Genomic DNA, 22,130 nt, shown 5'->3' with positions numbered 1-22,130 from the left:
CATTTCTCTCCATTTGAAGACAGTTTCTTGTGCATCTCTCTAATGCTTCCTGTAAGGTTCTGTGACGGTTGTTGTAATCAACATGTGGCTTAAGGACAGGAGTCATTAACCTGACTTAATATGGACTGATTTATAGGCAGGGACACCTCTACAAAGCTTTTAGTGAATACTTTAGCACAGTGGTATCAAACATAAGACCAGGGACCACAATTGGCCAGGCGAAGATTCCAATCCAGCACAAAGGACAGCTTTGGAAAATGTGAAGGAGGATACCTCACCCGCAGCTATTCATACTACAATAAAGTAATAAACAATTAAATGACAGAGACGGTCCTGCTTTTTTCACTATGGGCTATGGAAATGTCAATTTTTTATGTCCACAATAAAATCAATAATACAAATAGAAAATTTTCTGTAAATTAACAAACGTTCCACTTTATAATTACAGGCTCGTCTGGCCAATCAGCTATCAGAATTTTCTGTAATTTTACACATTTATTTCTTACAGTTTAGGCCCAATGAGTCACTGCTTTTACCTTTACTACAACAGGGTTTCTTTGTCATATAGACATGTTGTTGAACTCAGTCTTCTTTTTCCTATACTGAGATATGTCAGAAAAGAAATGTGTAGTTAAACATCTTTACACTGATTTTTTTTTTTATCATCGGAGCTGTATGAAATCATTCTGAAGGCTTCAGACGTTCTAGTGAATGTATGTTTGTGATGCATATAAAGTCTTCAGACTAAACTGATTGCATCACAGAGGAACCTGCTGTAGTTTCCCACCTATAAAAACTAAAGATGTAGAATCAGTGTTACTTACTATCTATGCTTGCTTGAGGATGGCTTGAGATAAGTTTAGAAGCATCATTAAGATACTCTGTCAGTCGAACAATGAAATATGGCTTAACTCACCTTGTTTTATCACATTCACCAATTTACTCTCCCTTTTTAACGTCTTCTACAATAGTCTTGACTACTGCATTAACGTGTTTGTTCAAATGCTACGATGTAACAATAACGTATCAGCCTCATTGGCAGGTGTGACTCTGATGTGTCTGGAGTGCATTTGAAAAAAATTGTCTTGCACAGAATCCTCAAGTCAATTTCGTACATTTTATTACTGTTGCACCATTTATACAAGTACATATAATTTTGAATGCATCAATTTCCATATCATCTTTTTGTTTGTTTGTCTGAACGTGTGGTGTGGAAGTAGCAGTGGTGAAACATGGGATGAAAATATCAACTGTAGTTGCCATGGATGCAGACTGAAAATTTTTTTTTTTTTTTTTTCCACTTGACCAAAAAGACAGGACTACAGGTTCACCCAACCACGGACATGCAAGTTACTGAGTCAAGAGAGGAAGAAAAAACTGAGCCAAGTGACACGCGGCGCTCCTCGAGTGTTTGTTTCTGCTACGGTTTGACGAGTGCTGGGAGGAAAACGCTGAACGTCACATGGATGGAACTGAAAAATTGGCAGATGGATGGCTGAGATGACTAAATATATATACATATACTTACATACATGCAAAGGTGGAAAGACGAATGTTGGTTTGAATAAGCCAAGCACAGTTTTGGGTTGCTGGTACCTTACTTGACTGTTTTGTGCAAAAGCATTTAGCTCGATAAAGTCGTACTACTTCCTTCACTGTATTCATCATAAAGTTCAATCTAAAATCGGAGCTTTCTTGTCCTTCACGTCCTTCCTTCCATCTGTCCTGCTGGTTTTCCTTCAATGTCATTTCTTCCTTTTTTCATCTCGTATGATAATCATCAAAATGTTTCTACTGTACTATAAATGATAAAAATCCCTCCTTTGTTTTTCCTGGGCCAGTGTATTCTATTTTCACTTGTTTGCACTGAGAGTGCTGCATAACTGCACTGTGCTAAAGACACAAGCAGCATGACGCACATGCACGCAGGTTTAGTACAAGACGGAGATTTGGATTACACGTAACCAGTTCACTTAAATGTGATGCTATGGGGTCCTTGACCGTCCATATGTGACAAGTTAGAACTGTCTCAGTATCACCGTAAACCTGGTGCACGTGTGTGAATCTGAATGGGCTGGTTTTTGCTGGTTGCTGAGAGTTTAAGGATGCTCAGCACTGTAAAACGCTGCAATGTCACCTTAACTTTTTTACCAAGTAATCCAGTAGTAGCAGAGGATGGGTGGGGCTAACACCATGCCGAACAACCGCCACATCCTACTTACACAAGTGATGAACATGACTGAAAAACCAAAAATGGAGTCAATAGCACAACTGCTGCTTTCTGAGCATCCATCTCTGTGCAGGATTACTCCCACTAAAAACCCTTAAAGGTCTCCATACACGCAATTTGAGCCACACCGTGCAATGTGGATCTAATACACTTGGGTAAGACGTCATGTTTGATGCAAGATACTGTTGTTGGCATACCCACTGGATCACGTGCCATTTATTTCTCTTCTACTTTCTTCTATGCTACATCGTCCTCCCCTCGTCCATCCGCAACTCAACCTAAGTCTCTCCTTTGCTGGAATCCTAAAGTTTTGTTGTGCATGTTTTGTCCCAAGCTTTTTTTTGTTTGCAGGACTCCACTGCCATGACCAAAGATTTCGTCATGATTCTTTCACGTCGGTCAAAGTCTCACACTGTTTACGGTTTTACACCAAAGTGTTTTGGCTTTTAAAAAAAGTTCCTCAAGCGGTGGAAGCTGGGTGTTTTCAAAAGTGTGCTTGGTGTTTACAGTAAAAATAAATTTGGGTGGAGACATCTATCAATATTGCTAGTTTTTAATGTATCAAAGATGTACTTTAGTACTTTTCCTTCCACCACTGCACAGATGTACATACATGTAACCTATATTTCCAAACAGTAAAGGAAAATGCACGAATGGCGATAATGACTAAATCAGAGGCTCCCTTCCATGTGCAAGGCCTTTCCATCCAGCCTTAGAAACATGGACCATATTACACTGAATTGGTTGCTGATGGCTCTGATCGTTTGCTAAAATCCTGCCTCCTGCCTGTTCTTCAGTGGTATCAGACTGTTAGTGGTGGAAAGCTACACTGATTCAAAACCCAGTAAATCAGACCTGGGTCAAACAGCATCTGCGAGCGCTCTCGCTTAAGGCCTTTTCACTGCTTTGATACCAAAAGGGTGAGGTTTGCTCAGCAGGGCAGACTGCTTTAGTGCTGTAAGGTTTCCTCTGGTAGGTCCACTAAACTTGAATATTAAATATGAAACAGATCTACTAGTTGGATAGTGTCTTTTTAACGTAATTTGGTTTACTGACAAAGGAAATTTCTGTGTCGGGAGATTGTATGTGAGCATGTAACAATTTCATTTCAAAGTAAAAGAATCCACTGTTGACTTTTTCCTTTCAGAAACGTATTGTCCTGCTAATACTTGAATCGAAAGTGTGTCTTGCAGTCAGTTTTACGCCCTTTTACTTTCGCTAAGGAAATGATTTGTCTTCCAGACAATGACAGGATGCATGTAACCTAAATAGACTCGTCTGGCACTCAAAGGCACAGCTGAGCATTCACTAACTGAGCTCTCCCCATGAAGGAGCAAACGTCACCTTCTTGGTATTTTAAGCAAGTTCAAACAACCTCTAAGATGTGACCGTACTGACTACTTCACCCAGGTCAGCAGAAGATATGTCTTTTCAAACAAACAAAAAAAAAACGTATACTTTAAGTTTTACTCTAATTGGTCTTCAGATTTTGCTCGAGGATGAGAGGCTTGCATTGAACTTTCTAAGAACATTTTAGAGATCTTTTCAGCGAGGCTTTGCAGATTATCTAAGCAATACAAATGTTAAAAAACCCACTTAGTTTACTAACAATATAGCTAAGGGTTTCAGTACAAAATGTAGAAGTTTATCTGAAAAATCCTACAACTGTTTAATGTCTAATGTTCTTTTATCTCTGCAAAGCCCACCTTTACCAACCTTGCGAAATGCCTTAGAAAGCCTGAAAATTCCCAGTCCTCGCAATGAATCTCCAAGTAAAAGCTCTTCAAAGAAAGTGGGATCTTTTTAGAGAGAAAAATAGGAAGCAACACAACCCGACAATACCACACACAATCACGCACGACCACAACCACGACTCCACAGCACTGAAAAGCTGGAGGTACCAGGCCAGAGCCAAAATCACAATATTCTGACGAGGAGGATGAGAGGAAGAGGGAGAGCTGAAGAGGGGACAGATTCGACTCGAGTCCAGCTGGTAAGGTGTTTTCTTAACCTCTCCCCTTCCCTCCATCAGAACCCCAAAATTTAGACGTCCACAGATCGAATGCAGGAGCCTTCTGTGGCCTGACGTGGGAATCAGGCCAAACCTTGTGGGACTGTATGAGCGAGAGGGATGGCGGATAAATGGCGAGGCGTATGGCCGACATACACTCGTATCAAAGTTCAAATACTACAGCAGAAAAAAAATAGAATAAAACATAACAATAATAATAGCAATAATCATCTGCAGCGGTGGGAAACTTCTCCAGGTGGTTGCTTCAGTCCTCCTCAATCAACAAATCTTCATCATTACAATTATTATTATTATTGTTATTATCATAATATGGGTGGACTAGTAAATTTCTTTCTTTCTTTTTAATCTTCATCGTTGTTGAGTTAGGTAATTTATTTCTTCATTTCGAAAAGTGGCTGTCCATTAATCTTGAACTGCTACGGTTTGATCCTTGCTTGGTGCCTCTGTGGCGTTTGCCTCCTTGGGAGGTTCGGCGGCTGGTGTTGAACTAGGAGCAGGGGTGGCCTCCTTTGCCGGGGCGGGAGGTGCCGCTGCCTCTGTAGGCTTGGGGTCAGGGGAGGCAGCGGGGGCCGCTTCGGCTTTGGCTGCTGGTGCCGCAGGGGCCTCAGTCTTTTTGGCGTCGGCCTCATCTTTGCTCTCGGCTGCAGGGGCGGGTGCCGCGGCCTTAGCCTCGGCTTCCTTCGCGGCCGGGGCCGATTCTTTAGCCGGGGCGGGGGCAGCTGGTTTCTCCTCGGCCTTGGCGGGCTCTGCGCTCTTGGGCGCCTCTGTTTTGGGCTCAGCGTTGGCGGCAGGTTTCTCTGCCTCCTTTGAGGCAGGAGCTGCATTCTTTTCCTCCTCTTTGGGTGCCGCGGCATCAGCTGCTGGCGCCTCCTTGGCTGCCGTGTCATTAGCTACCTCCTTAGCATCGCCGGCAGCTGGAGCCCCATCCTTGTTGTCTTTCGGCGCTTCGCTCTCCTCTGCTGAGGCCCCCTCTGCTTTGGCATCCTTGTCTTTAGCCTTGTCATCGTTTACACTGTACCCCTTCTTCTTTTTGCTGAGCTTGCCTCCCATTTTGTATCACTGACCTCTGAAAGAGAAGGAAAAAATAAGACTTTTAGTGAAAGTAGATATTATATCAAAGAAAATGCATTCAGATGAAAATGCATTAAAGGTATAGCAAAATGGATTAACAGCATGTCAAACAACCGCTATAACATTCTGTCTGAGACGTCTGTGTGTTGTGTTGGAGAGATATTGCCTTAAGTTGAAACTAGGCTGGGCTGCACTCTCACGTAATACCATTTTAAAACACGAGGAGGTGCAACGAGTCACATTTCCCAGAAATCCAAAATCATGCAAACCAAGTTTTATTCAGGCTAGTCTTAGCTCAGTGTTTGTGCACTAACAGGGACCACAGAACTGCAAATGGAAGAAGCATGGATCTGAGGCTTAGGCTGCATATATTATTAAGAGGTGTGAGAAATGGGTAGGAACCCTAACCCTGTAGTGTGGGAAGGCATATAATCAAAGACCTGGAAGGGAAATATGAGGTGTGCAGATGCATTGATTGACCAGGCAAAGACCGGAAGTTTGGGTTAGATTCACATTTACTTTTTAATTGGAGTTTTTACTTTTAGCATTGAAAAATTCAAACATTTAAATTTTCTGAAACTATGTTTGTTTGGCATGTGGCTAAAATGCAATCTAACCCGAGCCCCAAGAGGTTTGCCAGAACCTGGTGGAGGTTATGAGCTAATCTTCATAACCTATTGGCCACTGAAAGGCTGTTTTTTTTTTTTTACCCCTGTTTTAAAAATAAAGAGATTTGTTGCACCATCTGTGCAAAATCTGGACGGTGTAATGTGTATGCAGAACCCATGCATTTCTGGAAAACCATCTCTCAAATTACATTTTTAATGCATTCTTTCAGCATGACCCACATGCCCCCCAGAGAGAAGCACAGCATGATATTTTCATTTCCCACATATTACAACAGAGAAAAAACGAGAAGACGTAATAGTCATCGGAATTATTGATGTTCACTGTAAGAAAAATGCTGAAGCTTTTACACTACAAGTCCACAAAGGAGACCTCGCTCATATATTCCATCATCCTGGACAACAGAGAGTAGGCACATCTCGTTTCTCACCTTTCAGATCAGGAACATCTAATTATAGGTGCACAAAAGAGCTTTCAAAGCTCAGATGCCAGCAGTAAAGGAAATTCGAATAAGTTACTGAGACAACACTCCAATCAAATCGTCTCCTAAGTTCCTGAAATGGCCGCCGAACACGGCTAATTAAATTCTTATCTTGGTTGATGGGAAAGACTATTTTTGCAGAGAAGTAGATATAAAACAGATCTGTGTCCAACTGTGTAAAATAATAGTTGCTGTTTTAGTGTGCAGAATGGGATTTCTGGGGTTAAATCTTCTCAGTGCAGAGATTAGTATCCTACGGGTAGTGATAAAGCGATGTAATTCTGATTAACACGAACTAGCCATACAAGTCCTGCAGTATGTTTCCCACCTGACTGAAATGTTTTCAGTCTTTAGAATGACCAATCAGTTCATTAGTCTCATATCACCAGTAGGCACACTCCTCAACCTTCTAGTCGCCTGAGTAAGATGTTATCATCCTAGTGGCTCCATGTTGTAGTGATTAATGCATGCACCTTACTCATGGCAGATCCCTGATTTAAGACCAGGGAGAGACACAAACCCAGCCTCAGGGGGTCACGAGACAGTGTACTCCTGGTGCTGATCCAAAGACCAGATTAATGGAAAGGTTGTGTCGGGAAGGGCAGCCAGTGCCAAATCAGACAAGTTGATCTGTCCCCTGTGCTGACTTTGGAAATAAGTGATCAGCTAAAAGTTAACTCTTTGTAGGATGTAATAATAAAAAAAAGATTCTTGAAAATATAGCTTTGAAACATCCTCAATACCTGGAGAAGAAGCTGTCATCTTTTCCTAAACCCAACCAACCCAAAACCCGATGCAGATACTGGATGTCAAACCTGATGTGACACAAGTTAAACCCAACAGATGTGCCTTGAGAAAACTATAAACGCTGCCTCATATTACAGCGCCTGCATATGAATCAAATGATAACAACCTCAGAAGAAGGTCACCAACTACTGGTGCAGCACTTTTTGGCACCGATAACAAGTCATAATGCGAATGCAATATTGGTTGATATTGTATGAAATGGGTTATCTGTCCTTGATCATGTATCTCATGAAAATTAATGATAATAGAATAATAATAACAGCTGGTAGAGCATTTCTTTCCTTATTTTCTGTCATATATTTCGTCCCAACAGTGGATTAATCTGAAAATGTGGCCAAAACTGGCTGATGAACGTTTTCAAACCCAGCATTTCTACATTCAAGTTATTCATGAATAGATGAAATCTCAAATTGTACTGCATGAAATTCTGTCATCAGGATAGAATATTTCCTTGAAATACTCAACCATGATGTGAAGCACACAGGGAATCTATAAAAAAGGGTGTTTTGGAGCACTGTAAATCACCAGTCACTAAGCAGGCAGAGAAATGTGTGTGTGCAGGCTCAGTACACACTCCCACCCCCACAGACACACACACACCTGCAGATTCCTGGCTCAGTCTTTCAGTTGAAGATTTTTTTCAGGAGTGTCACCATCTGCCTGCTTCATAGGGGAGAGGACTTCAATGCCACAATGAATCAAGCTTATTAGGAGCAAAGGATCAAAGATGGAACCGTTTCGGATAAGATCCCTCTACGCCGACGATTAAAACGGAGAGAAAGAAAGTCGTAATTTTATTAAGCTATTCTTCTTAAAGCAGTTTGAATTCATCAGCGTATGTGAAATATGCAATTCAGCTGCCTTACCAACAAGGTAAGGGATAAAGATCACCATCTTAGAAACATACATCAAGAGGCTATGCTACGTTGCGTGTGCAGACGTTTGCGTTGCCTTTTGAGTTTTACCTCCAGCAGAATGTTTTTGAATTGGTTGAGCAATAAAAAAACAAATAATTCTTTTCTTTTTAAATATGAAAAAACTGCCCTCTGTGACTGAATGTCTCACATGGGGCCATGTTGACGGATCGACTTCACAAGACCTTTTTATTATTCCTCAGTTATGTGGTTAACACCAAGGCGTCCTCTTTGTGCTGCCACTTGTAAAAGTGTGAAATCTGTCAAAATGGCTCCGAACGCAGACGTGACCTTTTCCTCCCAAACAAACTCGACCACTGAGAGATTCTGTCGGCTACTCACAACTTTGCCCTGCGAATGGGGCTGAGCTGACGGTGAATCCACTCAAAATGCTAATCGCCTCGTCGCCACTGACTGAATTACTCCACTATTCACGCAATGCTCCTGCGGGCGTCCAACAGTTGGCATCTGCCAGGGCCGCCGTTCCTGCCGCAGCTTTATACGACCCACAATGCAAGTCTCTCTGCCGCATCACATCATTTGACTCCCGGCTTGCGCTGCCAGTACAATGACTCATGATCATCGGGCAGACAATGGCTATTCACACGAAAGGCACGCTTTCTCACTGCTGGGCGTGTGGTGCTAGTGTTTGAAGAGCTGGGGCAGGGCTGAGACAACCTGGAGAAAAGGCCCCCAGCTGACAAAAGACTTAATTTAACCTGCACACTGCAGTCACAGAAGCACAAAAGCAAGTGTGAATGGTCTGTTATGACCTTCCAACATGGCTTTGTGTGGACAATAACGTCAGCGCTTAGGAAAGGTGGCCACTTCATCTTAGTGGCTTGAAAGAAATTAAAAAGGAGCAACTAGAAGGCAGAGAGCAAAGGTCCAAAAAACACTGGACAAACTTCCAAGCCACACATAAAAAGAATCCTTTGTTATTTTTATCAGTTCATCTTTACGCTCATTCCTTGACCTTTTATTTCACACTCTGCATGGATTTGGAATCAACTGTCTCAATCCACTTAGACACACTTTCATTGTTACGGTTGTAAGAAGCTAATCTTCTAACTGTGGAAATCCCTGATCTCATCACTGTGAAATCGCTTCTTGTGCTCTGACCAGGGTTGATCTGCATTTCCAAATTTCATAACTGTGTTTCGAGACGAGAGAGACTTCACGGGCTTAACTGAAAATGTGTTTAATAGGTGAAACTTTAACCTTTGCGACAAACTAAAAACGTGACAGGGACTGTGAAGTGGAGGGTACTCACTACATCTGGGACTCCTACAGTCGCTCAACAATTGCCATCATTGGATTCTTTTATCTTTGCCCAACAAGAGTCATCCCAGCAAAATCTGATGATCCTTCATGAGCAAGAGTGGGGAGTTAAAAACTCCTTTTTAACAGGAAGAAGCCTCACGCAGGGGGTGGCCGTATGCCGCAGACGGTTGGGTGAGGGGAAAGGGAAGAGTGTAATTTTACTCTCAAGTTACTGGAATTGTTCAGTCTTCGCCACAACTCTACATTTGTTTCCAGAAGATGCTGACAAACAGCAAAAAAGGCTTTCAAGCTCAGCTAAAGTAAAATTAAAGACACTATTGAAATCCCATAAAAGACCCGGATTCAGCATGTTTAAAAAGCAGCCTGTAGAGACCTCAGCGAACGTCGATGCATCTTTCTAAGGTCCATTTATTCTTCCTGAGACTGCACACTCCCAAGATTAACACACCTGCGCGTTTCTTCTCCTATTTTCCCCCACTGTGTTCAGCAATTGCCTCCCTCAGCTACACACTCTCCAATCCCTCAGCCTCTCGAGCTGCAGAGTTAACAAAACCCACGACTGATTACAGCGGTGGCGCACGGCGATAAAGCATTTAAACATTATTAAGTGACGATCATGTCCATGTCTGGCGAGTCAAAAAGGTGGCAGAGAGGTTTAGGATGAGCAAAAGTCCCTGAAGGAGCAGATGGCTGAGCTTCTCCAGTTCTCACCATCTCTGGCGAGTCATCTGTCACGCCCACACATCGACACCACTGCTCAGCTCTGCTCCACTTTTTCTCTGCATCATCGCTCCAGCCTCCACTCTTCTCCACATCTTTGCCGCCTTCTGCTTCAGCTACAGTCTCCACATAATGCCACCTGGATCAGACACGTATAAAATGTGGAAGTTCTGAAGAGATACTGTATTCCTATCTACTAAATATCTGAAGTCCCTCTTTTGTCCCTCCGGTCCGGCAGATGGCGGTCTCCAGGAGGTCCCAGGGTCTCCGTGAATCCCCGCCCTGAGAGCAGCAGTGAACCTGCCGGCCTGGCAGGTTCTGTGTTCCTGCCATCCAAGATGACACGTTAAAGGTTAAAGCTGTCACTGTCCGACGCCCCGTCCTGCTCGGACACTCTCACTCTGCTGGGAAATCAGCTTGACAGCAGAAAACAGGAAGAACTGCAGGAGCACTAATGGTTTGGTGTTTTTAACCTTTATGAAAGTGAAGAAAATGAACTTTTTTGTGCAGGATGGAGGACCAAAATTGCCAAGGTACAAAAAAAAAGTACAAAAATAAATCTATAGTCCCCGTTAAATACATACCACTAATTCCACTCATGTTATGAACTTGTTTCCATGTATTTCTTCTCATTTTTATCTCTTACATTTCATTAAAAGTTCAAAGAATTCTGACAATTTATGTTTTACATTAGTACATTTTTGCTTTGTGATTCATTAAATGTCTTATTTATTAATTTGTGTATTATTTCATTTTTCTCCTTTGCAGTTTATTTGCAGTTCTGGCCCTCTACAGAATATTTGATTCTGTTTTTTAAAATTTTATGTACACTGAAGCTAATCAGATGATACAAAAAAAAAAATCCTATAAACTAGATACCGTATGTGACACAAAAGGAAAAGAAACTGACTCTAAGGAGAAAAATACATTGTAGTGATTGCATCACTTGACAAAGCTGTTTTTCCAGTGAAACTGACACTGAGGACACAGTTTTGGTTTCACAGGACTCACTGACAGGGATAGCATCCTCTCCCTGAGGACAATAACAGCAGCTTCTCGTCCTATGTCACACTGACCTCCATTTTAAAACAGTTCTGTGCCATCAGACTGAACAGATCTACGAGTATGCAACAACCTGCTGCAGCTATCTGATTGTGCCGGACTGCTGTGGATTTAGACTCTGTTACTGCTCGTTCAGTCAGACTTTTATTCCCGCCCATGCTACTTTTTTTTGTGCCAATAGAAACCTTCTGTAGGGGGTCAAGGGTTCGGCTTTTTACTATAATTTGTCACTGGTCCAACAAACATCCAACAACAGTTTGATAAATGGGTGGTTAGGGTGAAGTATCTGCCATGTGTGTTCATGAATAAATTTTACACAAATGTAACGCTATAATTCATAACACAGGCCTGAGCACTGCCTCCCGCTGCCATCCAGCTTGCTGATTTAAAATGACTGATTCACCAATCTGCAGCAGCAGAGTGCAGGAGGCTGAGCGGACAGGCAGAAAAACTGGAGCAGAAAATTTGGCCCAATCACACACACAGACACAAATAAATGAAAAAAAAGCTCTCTGCTCTGGTTCTCTGCGCTGAGATGGAAGAAAAAGCAGGGAGTGGAGGATGCTGGGAGTGCACAGTCAGAGGAGCCTGAGTCGAGGTATTGAAGTAGCTGAAGTGACAGATTGGAGTCCATGACGAGGGTTTTAAGAGACAAAATTTTCACATTGCGGCGATACGATTTTCCCACAGCGCTGGGCTATTTTAAAAGCTCAGTACCCCGGGTCTTGACGAGCACTTCCACATTCGAGTTAAAGATGTTGCAAAACTATGTTCTCCCCTCACTCCCACCACACGCTCTGCTCTTTTATTTCAGCCTGAATGGACTGAATTTGCACAAGCGAGCACAACGTGTACTATCAGAGGAAATCAGAACTGGTCCCCTGTGTCAAAGCTACAGCAGGACCAGCGGCTACTGCTATTTTTGTCCAACAGTAAACACTTTTCAGTTTACTGTAGCTTCCAGCTGTGTGGTTATTTTCATGTGTCTGAGGCAAAATTAAAAAATAATGTGTGAAGGTGCTACATATAGAGAATATATATGAAATATAAGATGTGTTTATTCTAAGTTCTACGAAACAAGTCAAGTTAGCTTCGGTATACTGCTTAATGAAATATTTTTCTATATGAAGACATTAAACAATTAATAGTTTAATAGAATAGATAGAAAGAAAACAGCTCTCATACAAGGTACATGTTGGACTCTCCAACAACACCGTAAAGTGCATGACAGTAAAAAGTGCAATTTGATAGTCCTTCACAAAAGCGACCATGCACACTCATTTATGAGTAAAGCAGTGTTTGAATGTCCAATGAGCAAGTATTTTAAAACTGCATTCTTTCTAATGGCCAACAGAGGGTAAGACGTCTAGTTTCAAGGACTTGTGGTTGTATAAGTTTATACAGTTATACTACAAAGTAAAGTACAAGTCATCAAGAAGGTCATCCTAGCTCACTGAGACTAAATTAATACAAGGTATAAAAAAGTTTTTGGTTAAATGAAAAAACAAGTTAAACTAGAGTTGAGATAAAACTAAATAATAGAAACAATTTTGCTTTAATTTCTTTAAAAAAAAAAACTTGTGTAAGAACATTCAAGCAGATATACACCTGTATGCTGATGATACTGTCGTTAACACTCATGCTCACTTGTCTTGGACATGAAATACGCTGTAGCAGGTGACTTTGGGTGAAAGTGTTATTTATTCTGTAATAAACGGATTTAAGACAGACATGTATCTTATAATTCCAAATTAAAATGATAAACGTAAAAACCAGTTAAAGTTGACTAAAAGAGGAATTACTGCTTGTTGTAACTTCTGTAATTGAGCCACTGTTTATTTTGTCAGCAGAGAGTGGATCATTTTGGGTTTTAAACTGAGGCAGGAGCCGATCTAAACAAAGTCGTCACTTTGTTCTGGAGAGCAGTTTAATTACCCAGAGTACACACGAACTGCCCACTGCTTATTCTGGCCTCGGGCTGAAGACACGCACACAAACATGTGCATTGAAACAAATGATAAACACACGTGCGCAGGCATGAATAAACACACACTCACATTCAGTCCTGTTTAGACAATCAATCCTCAAATTGACAGAGCTTGAGAAAACTCCTGGGCTGGAAATGGTTATTGATCAGTGCAGTGGGACCACAGAGGGCCGCTGTGTGCTCAGCTGCTGCTTATGAGTCAGAGGACGCACTCAGCAGAGATGAAAGCCAGCGAGACGCTTTGAGACGCTTTTTACCGAGACGTTTAATACTGAATACAAAATCTATCCCGACGCTTTGTTGGCTGCGGAGGAAAGCAACGGCAGACAAAACAAAACAGAACTGAAAGCGATTATGTCCGTCTCTGTGGATTAAGTGGCATTTTGCTCTGCTAAATCCTCTCCTCCTCAGACGTTCACATGACCTCCATGTCTGCAAAAGCTGGCGCAAGTTTGTGTGGAAGGGAAGTGACTCGCCACAAATTCTCTGCTTGTCACATTCCTGCACATTTCTGCACCAAACAGTTGGATTCGAATGATGACCTTGGAAACAGTCAGATGTTATTTTTCGTGAATCTACAAATGAAAATTATTCTTCTCAAAATGTTTGACTGAATGTGTTCACAATACTGTACTGTGTCTCAGAGATCTTTGTATTGAACTGGGAAGATTTGAGAACCTTAATGATCTGACCATTCCCTGTGAGGAAGCACCGAGCAGCAGTGGGGAGGAAGACTCCCTTTTAGTAGGAAGAGACCTCTGGTCCAACAAACCTCACACAACCATGGGAGAGAGGGCTGGAAGAGGCATTAGATCTAAAAAAAAAATGACTAACTGTTTTGTAATTTGCTTAAATCAATCAAATGTTCAATCGTATCAAGTTTACAAAAGTGATCCTGTCCTAACTGGTGCATCGATTATACTATCAACCATAAAAGCTGTATTTTTGGTCATTCCCTTGTGATTTACTCCTCTGTAGAAATAAAAAGGGAGGCCGGGAGAGATAAAAGAAAAACTGCAGCTTCAGTTGCTGCTGATGGAAACAAATATCAGACGCAGCAAATAAAATAAAGCCTGCAGGCTTGTCTTATGAGAACAATTATTTTCTTGTTTCTGTTTTTTGATTTCTTTTCTCATTTCATTCTAAGAAACTATAATACAGACTTTTCCTTTCTGTGTGCACCAACCTGTAATAATTTTGTCATTCCATCCTGATTTACTGTGAATCGTGGCAAAGCCGCTGGCCTTGTTTCTCCTGTAAAGCGTTGAAAAGTTTTTTAATGCTGTGTGACACATCCAGGTCAGCCTCTCAGGCTCTGTTAAGTGATGAAACAGGTGCTACCAAAGTTTCAGCGGCTCCGGCAGATTACCCACAGCTCTCTGTAATACATACATTTACCAATCAAGACAGCTGATGTAACCACAATCTCTGTTTAGTTACTTCCTGTTTCATTTTGGAACCCAAGTGCTTGACTGCATCTGACCTTTTAATACTTCTGCTCTTTTTCAAAGTTTGCCATTCCATTTCATTCACCAACTGTCAGCGGTGATCCAATCAACCTCCCCCCCAGATATACTCTCCCCATTTCCCCTTGTCACTTACCAGATTGTCTTGTGTCCCTCACAGTCAAGCTTTCAATTAACTGCCAAGTTTGCAGCCTTTTTTCCCCCTCTGTCTGGAACGTTTCTAGTCACCGCTCCTTGAGAACGACCTTTTGCCTTTTTCTGGACTTCGCTCTTTCCCCAACGCTTGTCTGTACATTGACTGATAACCTGCAGGTCATTTGATTAAAGGTTTGGTTTGAATGAAAGGCTTTAGTGGCATTTAACCAAAAACTCATGAATAATTCTGTCATTTTTTTTGTTAGCCTCATACCTTTCTGATTTTTTGAATTGGTACGCTCCTGCAAGATCACTGAGGTCTGTCCCGAGGTCCAGATTAAAGCACAGAGGAGACCGGGCCTTTGCTGTGGAACAAACTGCTCCTTCCCATCAGGACCTCCCCAACATTAGACACTTTCAAATCCTGTTTGAAAACCCACTTTTATTCCTTGGCTTTTAAACCAGAATGAGTCTGTGCTTCTTTTATTTGACTTATTTCTTAATCAAATCTTCTCATTGTATGCTTCTTTTCTTAAATGTTAATATGTCTTCTTATGTTTTTATCTCTTTTGATTATCTCAAATGTACAGCACCTTGGTCAACAGTTGTTGTTTTAAATGTGCTATAGAAATACATTTGACTTTGACTTATTATAAAAACTTCACCAAAACACAAGGGCAAAACAAACTGATCCAAAAACATGTCGATCGACGGCACTGATCTGCTCAATTCAACTGAATATTTCTTTACTTTGCCATGCAGCAGTGAACTGGTTGCTAGTAAGAGAGTTCACAACAAAGGGTCAGCATTTTTGTAAATACTTCACATCTTTAAGTCTTACAGCTTTTCTTTGTTTTTGACTAAATTACAAACTGGTCAGGAGAGTTGATTCAAATGAAATCTTGACATAAGTACCTTAAAAAATGGTCATTTATTGTTTTTCTAATAAATACCACTTCAGTAAATCTATGTTCTTGGATGTGCTTTACAAAGACATCCTGCTGCGTTGCAGATAAAAGACTGATTCCCACTCTTGTCCTCAAAGAGAGGAATTCAGCTAATTAATCTAACTGTGTTACTCTCTGTTAGCAGATACTTGAAACCACGGTGTTGGAACTGGCAAAGGTTATGTCAGTGCATCCCATAATGTGGAAACTCCGTCTTTTGTAGCAGTGAGTGAGGCACAGCTTGTTGTTTGTGTCTCATCATCATCTGATTTCCCTTCGTACCTGCTTTGACCTGACTTTGATCATTTGTAAAGTTGTTGCTTTTACACTTTTCACCTCTGTCAGACGCACTGCTCTCAGTGTTGTGGTGCTGCCACAGGAGGCGGCCAAAATGACTCAGACACAGCTGCTGATTATAGACAAGAAAAACAAATCATATCGCTGCAAGAGTGACAGGAATATTTTAGAAAAATCTGTCAAGCTATCAAAAACACCAAAAGGCCCAAAACGCGAGTGAATGACAACAAATCTTTTGGTTTATAATGTGCAGGAAGATAAAACAACTTAAGGTGACAAAGCAGAAATGTACTGTCATCGTCTCTAGCCTGAAGGTGTTATGAGGTTATTGAGTGCATAACGGCACATGAACACAGCACTGCACCTGGTTACTGAGGCTACTTGTAAAAAGAGTCAGTTCCACCAACCCTGCGGTGAGTATGACTGATTGGATTTGTCAGACGCCTTCGCTGCCTTGGCCACTTGCTCTGTTTTCACAGACAGATAAGAGACTTGAGGAGGTCCAAGGACGAAAGACAGCGGCTCGTCACTGAACCCCAAGGCGTGTTTGATATTTACATGATCTCAAACCCACCACCTCAGCAGCCAGACACAAACAGTTATGTCTGACCGCTCTGCCTCAGAGGAGCTCTGCCTGAGTCATTCTCAGCCACACTCAGGACTTCAGTGATTTCCGAATGAATACAAATAACTGTCTTTCCTATTTGGAATTCATTCTGGAGAAATTCATTCATTTGCTGGCATTATCACCAAATGCTGAGAATACTAATGAGCCTCAGGTGGATCAGCCTGTGAGCTGTGGTGTCCACAGGGACGTGCTTCAGTCTGCAGCCCGGTGAGGAACTGAGTGAAAAGCATGAACCGGCTCCCCCCGCATGGACTCTGGGACACAACATAAATTAAGTCTAACTGTCACAACTTGCTGAAGATAAAGACAAGCTACACCATTAACATAAAGAGAAAGCACGGAGAATCCTTCATCTGCCCAACCTAAATGCGACTGGAATTTTATTCACTTACATGAGTCCAATCATTACTCCAGTTTCACCAGTTTCTGCGAGGCCTTCTCATCCCTGGACATCCAATACTGATGTTTTGTCAGGCGAGGTCACCTTTTGCTTTTATCTGATGTATCCGAAATATTTAAAATGATATTTCAAATATTTCTGGAGTAAATTTTCTCCACATCAAATGTTTGCAGGAGTTTAACTTCATATGTTGCTGATGCTTACTTTTACAGCTGAAGACTTGGACATTTTAAACCTGTCGATGTGTAAGAAAGTCAATTCTTAATACATCGTCGTTGAGTACATAAGAGCTGAATGAATGACCGGATTGCTCTTTTGAAGCTGCCGCTTTATCGCATCGAGTATGTAAAGAACACGTTCTCATCCCAAGGTGCCAGATGTTGATGGTGTAGCAGAAATACATACCAGAAAGATTTTGGGACAATATTAGATGCCAAAAGACGACAATCATCTTTTTAATTCCAAAGAATTCTTAATTTGAAGTCTGGAAGTTTCACATTTTAATGGCCATATCAATTAGTTTGTTGGGTGTTCACTTTCAGTCACTGGTTAGGTTTAGAGAGCAAAGAAAGCTTGATGAAGTGTAAAGAAAGAGTTTCAGGCTAAGATACAGATGGATGCCAAAGGAAATGAGGATTACTTGGTGAGTTTAAATGTGACACCAATGGTTTCTTTTCCAGTTCCAGCTACTTTAACAAACCAGGCCTGTGGGAGGAAAGTCTATAATGATTTTCTGTATGTACTGTTCAGTTAGCTCAGCTGCTTTAAAGAACCTTACAGTGTGTCAATATAAGTCTTGACACTTTCACAACAAAAACACGTTTGGGAGGAGTTTTTACAGAATGTGCATCGATTTGGCTTTCCCGCCTTGTTCGAACATCATAACATGCTAAATGGGACTTCAGTGATTTAGCAGCGTGGAGAACTATGGGGGCCTACAGGAACAAAGGCGTCTTCAATACACCCTCATAACACACACACAGTGAGTGGAAATGTCTTTGGAGGTTCTTGTGGATTGCATGAATGCCACAACTCAAACCACTATTGAACTTGAAGCACTTAACACATCCCTGATAGCTGACATGTAGGGTGCAGTTTCAAAGGTTGTGTGGAACCATTATCAGTCTGGAAAACTTATGAACAACATTCAACCTTTGGTCTCCGGCTTTTGAGTCCAAGTCAAGAGTTTAGCTCCATTAGCTCACAGCTGATCCAGATAATGTCGACTGCAAGTATGAGATAGTTAGAATGTATGTGTAAAGGGAGGGTTTGGAAAGTTTATCCAGGCTTTATCCTGAACATAGCATAAAGAAATCATTCTAGGTTGCAGATTTTCCAATAAAAATGTAATTGTCAAAGTCATTTACATACAAAGTCTGGATCTTCTCAAAAGCTTAAATGCACTTGTTCTTCTTTTGCTTATTCTCTGTCATATACATACTGTTAAAAAGCTTGATACCCATATTAAAAATGACCAAAGTGTATGTATGACTGCTATGGAGTCATACAAAACAACTCTAGCAGAATCCAGCAATAAAAATATGGATATAGCAATAAGTATAATGAATTACCTTCAGGTGACAGTTTCAAAATGAATAGCTTTATCTTCAGCTTATTTATAGAAGACATATATAGCAGATATTCACAGTTATGAAAGTGAAATGAATAATCGTCACACTTCAGAATGACTCAGTAGGTTTTGGCTTCAGAATAGTCCGAGCAGTACGACAATCTAATGAATGCACTGCCCCTACTACATCTCAAACAGTGGTGGAGCATACTCCAACTCCACTGTCTTTACTGAAGCTGGAAATGGTAGTCCTTCTCCTGGAGATCAGCTGTGAGCCTGAGGGCCATGATAAGCTATCAGAGAGAACTTGGTTCACTCAGGCTGCAGAGCGCAGCAAGCTCCTCTGTTCCTAGCTGCTGTCTAAGATGGTGGCGCTGAAGTTCATCCAGTTTATGCGAGGCAGCTCTTTGTGTCACAAATAAATATTTGCAGAGGAGAAATGTGAACACTTACACCCCCTTTCTTCTACCATCTCCCTTCAACTACTACAAGCAGAAATAGATTTTAAATCTGTGGGAAACAAAGTGGACTGACTTTATTAGAGCAAGTGGAACTACAGTATAAAACCACGACAGACCCAAATCATTCAAAACATTTCTGAATCCGTTGCAAGAGAACAAAACTGATCAGGAACTGAGTAAAATGGAATGGCTGCAGAGGGAAATGGTGAAATTTATTGGGAATAAAATTGCGGTGCAAGGCTCTCAGAAATGCAAGCAATAACTGGACTGCAGGTCAAACTTAGTGAGCGCACAGGGAGGGATTACAAACACAGGAGTAGCCATGAAACAGCTCCCAATCCAGGGCTTGCTTTAGACTCTGCTCTCGGATGTTGGTCTTTCTTAGCATCTGAAAAGACCTTTTGCAACAATTTTTGGCAGACGTGTCCGAGCAAGACATGCTTGAATCAGGTTTTTAGGGTCATGGTACCATGAAACATAATAATATTTCACTTAGCAAAGACAAGCAACCACTTAAACTTAAACCAGGTAAATTAGATCTTTTTTTAATGATAAGCTATTTCACTACAAGCTGAAAAGTGTTGACTTTTAAACATGAGCTGTGCTTGATGGTTTTGTCATTATTTACCTTCACCTGTGCTAAGTACAACATATTGTAAAGATAAGACACAGGAGAGCTGACAAACATGAATTTTAAAGGCAAATATGCGGCTTATCTATATAGGCTGAAGGCTTGGTTTCAATGGCAAACACGTCAGAGTTAATGCAAGTGCCTCTTTATCGTGCACAAATATGTAGGCGAGCGATGGCACATTTCCAAAAAATCCATATTTAGTTCTTGCATCTCATTCAGTATTAAACCCGTTTCACTAAGGTTTTCAGAAACTTTGTATTTTCACTCCACAGATATCACGAAGTCTCTTACTTTTCTTATATTTCCTCTTTCTGCATCAGCCAGAAATTTTGTCCACAGTAAATAAGCGATATTCATGGAAGGAGCAATAAGAAGTATTAAAATAAAGCCCATAATTCCAACACATGGCATAAACATCTGCTGTTTAACAAAAACCTCCTCCTAGCAATCTTTAGTTTGAGGAACTGCAGGTTAAAAAACACCAAAGTTAGAGCCGGGATAGATGTGGCTGATGGTTAAATGGTTATTACCAATAAACTTGATGAATAATTAATTAAATTATCTTCAGTTCAAAGTGCTTTAAATTATACAGTCACTGAAGATGCTTTATATTGACAGCAAAGCACCCTACAACATTAGAAAGACAACCTAAACGGTCAGATGACCCTCAGTGAGGAAGGGTGTTTCTGATGGTGGGGAGGAAGATCTCCCTGTTAACAGGAAGTCTTCTTCTAATGGTTGTCTCTTGCAGAAAACAACAGTTAAACAGCAGGTGGGTGGAGGTTCTGTACTCACAGCCAGATCGGTACGATTGAGATGACCATATTGAGGATATTGACTCTCTGACATGTGACAGAGCCAAATGTAGAAAAAAATCTACAAACTAATTACTTACAGGAGTCCGTTCAATATATATATGTGACAGAAAATGAAGAAAATAAGTTCCTTTTACAACATTTTTTTCAAGAGACCTCAAGACCTCAAGATAACATCTTACATCCTATCCATATTTAAGTTCATTCTTTTAATAAATTAATTAATTTTTAAAAACCTGAACCACCATTACAGAATAGTAATTGTCTCCACTCATGCAAAACAACAGTGTCAGTGCCTATTAGTGACTCCTAATAGACATACAGATGATTTCAATTTAGAAATCAAAATTCATAAAGACCTTTGTGTGTGTGTGTGTGTGTGTGTGTGTGTGTGTGTGTGTGTGTGTGTGTGTGATAAAGACCTTAAGTGACTTAAGGAATTGCAGCTTTAGTGCTTCTGGGAGGAAAATCAGAAGGTCAGAGTGGACAGATTTCAACTCTAAACCTGGTTTCTTATGGCCATGAAGACATCATTTGACATCATTTGTGTCTGGGCCTGTATCTAACCAAACTTGACTGTATAGTGGCTTCAAATCAAAAGATTTAACTTTTGCAATTGCTAAAATTAGCAATTAGCAAAAAAGACGTTTTTTGTCTGGTTCATAGAGAAATGTCATTTTTCAGAGGACTTCATGAACTGCTGTTGCTTATATTTCCACAGACTTGCCAAAAATGTAACTTCACTGTGAATATGCTGTGATGAACTGTAGTAGGATTAAAACTGATTATCGATGCAGCAGCTCTGACAGAACTGCATGAACATTAAAAGTCTCCTTATTAACAAGCACAGCTGTCGAGATGATTAAATAACACGTCAAGTTTTACTCTTTAACATGCATGGCTGTTTCCAAGCATCTCAGAGGGCTTTAAATGCAACCTTGTACATTCTCATCATGTTAGTGTTACATGGGTTTTTATTCTGAATGGAAAAACTCATTTCACCACTGTGTAATTCTAATATCTGTGTGTGTGCAGGTGATTTGTCGAACTCTGCACACACACACACACACACACACACACACACACACACACACACACACACACACACACACACACACACACACACACACACACACACACAGAGCACTGAAAAATGTGTGTGTACTGTTTACAAGTGCATTTACATATATTTATGAGCAGCACCAGCAGCTCATTGCAGATGTGGATAGAAAGACTGCAGTGCAACCAGAACATAACTGCAGTTTATTGGCAGGAAATCAGACTGCTGTATTTCCTCCGACAGGGAATGGATCCAATTTCAACACACACACACACACACACACACACACACACACACACACACACACACACACACACGACCTGCAGCATAAAATGATTAACGTTAGATATTCATGAGGAATTCCCAACAGTCAAATCATAAATACACATAACCACGACAGTTAAAAATACGTTTTTATTTTAATACCAAAGCCGAGCCGCCTCCTTCTTCTTCTTTTTTTAAATTCTTGTTAGAATATTTTTGTTATCCACCCACACGTGTC

General features: G+C 41.0%; 1 protein-coding gene across 1 annotated transcript in view; it reads right to left on the bottom strand.

Moving 5' to 3' along the window:
• Positions 1-1,098: 1,098 nt before the first annotated feature.
• Positions 1,099-22,130, bottom strand: part of basp1 (brain abundant, membrane attached signal protein 1) — a 50,318-nt gene continuing 29,286 nt past the window's right edge. Inside the window, exon 2 of the mRNA XM_031735176.2 lies at positions 1,099-5,328. Coding sequence (XP_031591036.1) covers positions 4,665-5,312 — 648 coding nt within the window. The 5' untranslated portion in view covers positions 5,313-5,328 and the 3' untranslated portion in view covers positions 1,099-4,664. The remainder of the gene's footprint in view (positions 5,329-22,130) is intronic.

This window comes from Oreochromis aureus, linkage group 18, assembly GCF_013358895.1.
Source record: "Oreochromis aureus strain Israel breed Guangdong linkage group 18, ZZ_aureus, whole genome shotgun sequence".
Taxonomy (NCBI): domain Eukaryota; kingdom Metazoa; phylum Chordata; class Actinopteri; order Cichliformes; family Cichlidae; genus Oreochromis; species Oreochromis aureus.
Note: the sequence above shows the minus strand (reverse complement) of the source record. Positions and strands in the feature narration are given on the sequence as shown.